The 5,143-nt window shown below is 36.3% G+C and overlaps 2 protein-coding genes across 3 annotated transcripts; one reads left to right on the top strand and one right to left on the bottom strand.

The window, feature by feature from the left end:
• Positions 1,155 to 2,848, bottom strand: LOC104764513 (U11/U12 small nuclear ribonucleoprotein 25 kDa protein). Of its 2 annotated transcripts, none has more exons than XM_010488056.2 (5): positions 2,627 to 2,848; positions 2,416 to 2,521; positions 2,234 to 2,333; positions 2,000 to 2,116; positions 1,155 to 1,445 (listed from the first exon to the last, which is right to left on the bottom strand). In XM_010488056.2, exons 1-4 carry the CDS (start codon positions 2,835 to 2,837, stop codon positions 2,021 to 2,023), a joined length of 513 nt encoding a protein of 170 aa, XP_010486358.1. In that variant the 5' UTR covers positions 2,838 to 2,848; the 3' UTR covers positions 1,155 to 1,445; positions 2,000 to 2,020. The 2 variants fall into 2 exon arrangements, with proteins under 2 accessions (XP_010486358.1, XP_010486359.1); XM_010488057.2 differs by having other exon boundaries at positions 2,004 to 2,116.
• On the top strand, positions 3,228 to 5,143 carry LOC104764512 (exopolygalacturonase clone GBGA483-like). The gene is made up of 4 exons (XM_010488055.2): positions 3,228 to 3,584; positions 3,663 to 3,971; positions 4,057 to 4,572; positions 4,700 to 5,143. Exons 1-4 carry the CDS (start codon positions 3,324 to 3,326, stop codon positions 4,946 to 4,948), a joined length of 1,335 nt encoding a protein of 444 aa, XP_010486357.1. The 5' UTR covers positions 3,228 to 3,323; the 3' UTR covers positions 4,949 to 5,143.

The raw sequence follows: 5,143 nt of genomic DNA, 5'->3' as shown, positions 1-5,143 counted from the left end.
ATGACCGCCTAACCCGCTTAAAATTACATACATTTTATTTTAATATTTATTTTTGATTTTTAAATTACATATAATTAAATTATTATGTTTTATATTTATATATGTAATTATAAACATTTATATGTTGTTAATATAACTTAAATAAATATATTTTTCTTACCGTTGTTTATAATTTATAAATTTTTTATTTTTATAACATATATTTTAATATAATTATATATAATGTTTTATGTTGTAAACGCCTAAACCGCTTAAAAATCGTTTAGACTCCGACTAAGCGTTCTAGGCGCTAGGCGTTGGATCACCGCCCAGATACCGCCTAGCGCTTTCTTGAACACTGATTTTATGTAAGTTAATGGGTGAGATAACATTTAGTTCAAATCCTTTGTTGAACTTTAAAGATATTAAACTATGTGTCTATTTGTGTTGCTGGGTTTCAGTCATAATTAGCGTGTAAAGATAAGTTGGATGAAGAGTTTGGATCAAGAGATCAAAAAGTAAAAAAAAACTAAACAGAGTTTTATAACTACAAATTTTTCAGCTCCATTGTTATTTATTTATTTATTTTTCTGTCTACAACTCTACATGGTAACGAAATAAATGCAATTATGCAAATAGTAGTAGATTTTAATCGTTAATGTCCAATTCACCACTAAATATATAATTAATAATCACTGACTCAAACCGATGCTATGACTATGAGTAAGTAAAAATAAAAGAAATGGTGGGTGGGGGCAGTTGTGCCGTGAGTGTTGGTTCTTCAAAAGCTAAAAGAAACATTTTAGTAAGAGGTACACAAGTTTCCCACCACTTGTAGGTTTTTTCCAAACGCTAAATACCAATCTTAGGCTGTAATTATATGATTTAGCATCGGAGAAAAGACATTTTCGTAGGCCCATCTATGTTCAAATTCAAACATTACGCACTATTTACCAAATTTTTAAATAAGAGATGTCTATTATTAATATGTTTGACTTTGAGATATTACCGTGCCCTTGTAATATTTAATGCTTGTTAATTAAGCTTTGTATCACCAAACCAATAGCTGAGAACACGCATACGTCTGCATTGCGCTTTGGACAAGAATAGTTGGGTTGAGCTACCAAAAGCATCTCAGCTGCAGACGAAATATATGAAGTGAAATGCAGTGGAAATAAAACAAGAATCAAATCTCGAATTACCTTCAGTTTCCTGGTTTATTAATTATGAAAAGATAGCAGTTTCTGTTCTGTTTTTTTATTCCACATTGCCACCAATAGGGTCCCTCACGTGTTGATGGTAAGATCGCTAAACCATATAAAAGGTTCTCAAGATCAGTTGTTGCCACTAGCTGATTGCTGCGTATTGAGATGCTGGTGAGTAAGGTGCGATTAACCACATAAATATGTTGGTTTTGATCTCAATTGTGCTGAGACGACGACTATATGTCTACTCCACCAGCAAGCCTGGTCAAAAACCCACCAATTGTAATAGCACAAAAGTAACTATAAAAATAGTCTATACTAATGGGAAAAAAAAAAAAGAATCGACGTGTAGCACAATGTCTCAGAATACCAAAAAAAGAAAAAACAGTAAGAAGAAGAAGAGCTTTCACTTGGCTAAGAGATAAGAAACCCTCAGAAATTGCCAAGTATCTACAAAAATGGTTCCTCTAAAACCTCCATGGAAAGTGTTTCCAAGAGAGGGAGCCCCATTTGATCACCGTTCCAGATTACTAAAATATTCATCACAGGGAATCTTAACTTTGTTTCAATGTTTGTTTAAAAAACATATCAGACCTAATGTCTCTCAAATCAATTGATCATTAGGGGAATAAAAAAAAAAAAAAAAACTCTAGTAGTTCTTGAAATGATTTCATCTCTTCTTTAGTGTCTTATTAGGATTTCTTAATTCTTAGCTCAAGGCGTTGAATGACAAAACCAAGTTGAAGCAAACCTACCAATGCAATCTAACATTCTAACATGTAAAAAATAAAGATAAGGGACTTAGTTTTAGTTACCAACATATCAATAAGGGTGGTTCAAGAAGTCTTGTGGAGTGAACGAAAAAGACGATGCTTCTTCCTCTTGGAGTGTCTCCCTCGACCCTTCTTCATCACATATGGCATGAAGGTCACCTGTAATCATGATCAAACAAAACATGATTAGCATACATATGATTAAAAAGAGTTGAACAACAGACACAACAAAACTAACTCTAATTCAGAAATGGGGAGGTGATTAAAATTCAAAACCTGAGAATTGTTCCGGACTCCGACATCTTGAAGAAGAGCATTATCGTCAAGCAGCTTCTCATTATTGTACGAAAGACAAAAGTTTGACCATACATGCTTCCTGCATATTCCCAAATTAACAAGTTGTCTGTATTACGACGACAAGAACTAGAAAAGTAAAAGGAGAAGGCTACAATATATACCAAGAAATGTGGCGATGACCCATGTTTGCTTGCTCCATTTCGTTAACTTTCTTCTTGATCAAAAGCTTCAGATCTTTCAAAGTAGCTGAATTCATGACGGCTACATCTGCCAAGGAATAAGCAAACAAGTAAAGAAACGATACCATGGTACAATTTTTTTTCACAATGCACACCACATGTTCGATAAAATGCCAAAACCAAGTAAATATACCCAGTGAGGAGCCGTCGAGCTTGATGACGGAGAGACGCATAGCGCTTCCCTTTTCCAGACTGACAAGAGTGACGACATCGAAAAGTGTTGGGTTCCTCGGAACGTCGGCGAGAATCGGATCGGCAAGGAGACGAGACAGAACCGATTTAAGCTTCTCTCTCTTCGTCTTGACGTCGTAATCTCCAACAACACTATCGCCGTTCTTCTCCATTCCGTTATGGCTTTTTTAGGGTTTGTCTAATGGGTTCTGTTTTTATTCATTTGTTTATCTCACACCAAGCCCATTAACCACTTCACGTTTAGGCCCAATATGAGATTCTCCCTCAAATCTATAAGTATTAACTTTTTTTTTGCAACAAAGTCGAAAAAATAAAATAATCAAATTGTGATGACCCTAAATGGGGTACAAGTTTCGTCAATGTTACAACATTATGACACAATCCATGTATAGAAGTTCATAAATAGAAAACGCACCAAGTCAAAAGGGATCAGCCACCACAATCCTCGGATATATTTTTAGCTACGAAGGAGTTTGTGGTTTTGCCATCTCCCTTTGCTCCTTATATAAAACGGACACTGAAATCTCAGAAAAAAAAACACATCAACAAACATAAAACAAAAAGAAAAGAAGGAATAAAGGAAAAAAACAAAAAAAAACAAAAAAAAAAATCCATTAAAAAAATTTAGAAAACAAATAATGGAGGGTTTTCGTATAACAAATGGGTTGTTTTTTATCGTGCTAGTGGTTATGGCCACCTTAGTAGCAGACGCAACACCACTTGTTGATAAAGCAAAAGATGCAGCTACATCAGTTGGCGATAAAGCAAAAGATGCAGCTACGGCAGTTGGCGATAAAGTATCTGGAGCAGTATCTGGAGCGGTACCTGGTGGACCTAAAGCAAGTTGCGATGTTAAAGTATTAGGAGCCAAAGGAGACGGGAAAACTGATGATTGTGCCGTACGTACCATATATTGTATTATTATTCGATTTTGTATGTGTTAACAATGAATCTGACTCAAATAGATTCATGTATAGGCATTTGCGAAAGCATGGACAGATGTGTGTGCAGCAGGGGGGACACTGATAGTGCCAAAAGGTGAATATTTGGTAGGGAGCTTAGAACTCAAAGGTCCATGCAAGGGTCCAGTCACTTTGGAATTGAATGGCAATCTAAAGGCTCCAGCTACGGTCGCGGCAACTAAACCTCATGCGGGATGGATTGAAATTGACAATGTTTGTGATTTCACGTTGAAAGGGAACAATGCTATTCTTGATGGTCAAGGTGCCCTCGCTTGGAAGGTCAATGACTGCGCCAAAACTGGCAAATGCAACTCTCTCCCCATCGTAAGCACATTCAATTTTTATATACATTTTAGAAGTTTTTGTTCATCAAATGTATAACTCATTATATTTATGTGTTTTGTAACAGAACATCCGATTAACGGGTCTAACAAACTCGAAAATTATGGGCATTACGTCAACAAACAGCAAACTTTTCCACATGAACATCATTAACTGCAAGAACTTAACTCTTGAGAATATTGGCATTGATGCACCTGCAGAGAGTCTCAACACCGATGGTATCCACATCGGAAGGTCCAACGGTGTTAACTTAATAGGGGCAAAGATTAGAACTGGAGATGACTGCGTTTCCATTGGAGATGGTACTGAAAATCTCCTTATTGAGAACGTCGAATGTGGACCAGGACATGGTATTTCCATTGGAAGTCTTGGATTGTATCCTAATGAGCAACCAGTGAAAGGAGTCACCGTGAGGAAATGCCTTATCAAGAACACTGACAATGGAGTTCGCATCAAGACATGGCCTGGATCTCCCCCTGGTATTGCCTCCAACATTATTTTCGAAGATATCACAATGGACAATGTTAGCACCCCCGTTCTCATCGACCAAGAGTATTGTCCACATGGAAAATGCAAAGCTGGGGTAAGTAACCTAATCAAATCAATTAATACACAAAATATCTACATTAATTTGATAGATTTTTTTTAAATAAAATATTATATATAGAGCAAAAACTTAAATTTCATCTCTTTAACTAATATGCATGAAGGTACCATCTCAAGTAAAATTGTCGGACGTGACCATCAAGAACATTAAGGGCACATCAGCAACAAAGGTGGCTGTGAAACTAATGTGCAGCAAAGGATGTCCTTGCACCAACATTGCCCTCGCTGACATCAACTTGGTCCACAATGGTAAAGAAGGACCAGCTGTCTCGGCCTGTTCTAACATTAAGCCTGTTCTCAGCGGAAAGTTGGTTCCAGAAGCTTGCACTGAAGTCGCTAAACCGGGTCCTTAAATTAAAGTCGCTTGTCCACCATGCATCCATCCAATCTGGTGATCAGTTAGGGTGTGATGAAATTTTTTTGCAATATTTTATATTTTACAAATAAATAATAGTCCCTTCAAGCTTGATGTTTATTAGTTGAAGAGTGACTCATGGTTGTATAGTAATGTTTTTGGGAATTTTGTGAGAAATGCTACATTGTAGATT

Source organism: Camelina sativa, chromosome 19 (genome assembly GCF_000633955.1).
Source record: "Camelina sativa cultivar DH55 chromosome 19, Cs, whole genome shotgun sequence".
NCBI lineage: Eukaryota > Viridiplantae > Streptophyta > Magnoliopsida > Brassicales > Brassicaceae > Camelina > Camelina sativa.
The sequence above is the reverse complement of the archived record's forward strand: the minus strand, read 5'-3'. Positions and strand labels throughout refer to the sequence as shown.

Bases quoted from the DNA above. Each gene is read 5' to 3' on its own strand.
- LOC104764513 (XM_010488056.2), bottom strand. From the start codon at position 2,837: ATGGAGAAGAACGGCGATAGTGTTGTTGGAGATTACGACGTCAAGACG. The intron at 2,334-2,415 runs GTATATATTGTA...GGGAATATGCAG, and splicing joins GGTCATCGCCACATTTCTTG to GAAGCATGTATGGTCAAACT. The intron at 2,117-2,233 runs GTTTTGAATTTT...TCATGATTACAG, and splicing joins GAGTCCGGAACAATTCTCAG to GTGACCTTCATGCCATATGT.
- LOC104764512 (XM_010488055.2), top strand. From the start codon at position 3,324: ATGGAGGGTTTTCGTATAACAAATGGGTTGTTTTTTATCGTGCTAGTG. The intron at 3,972-4,056 runs GTAAGCACATTC...GTTTTGTAACAG, and splicing joins AATGCAACTCTCTCCCCATC to AACATCCGATTAACGGGTCT. The intron at 4,573-4,699 runs GTAAGTAACCTA...ATATGCATGAAG, and splicing joins ATGGAAAATGCAAAGCTGGG to GTACCATCTCAAGTAAAATT.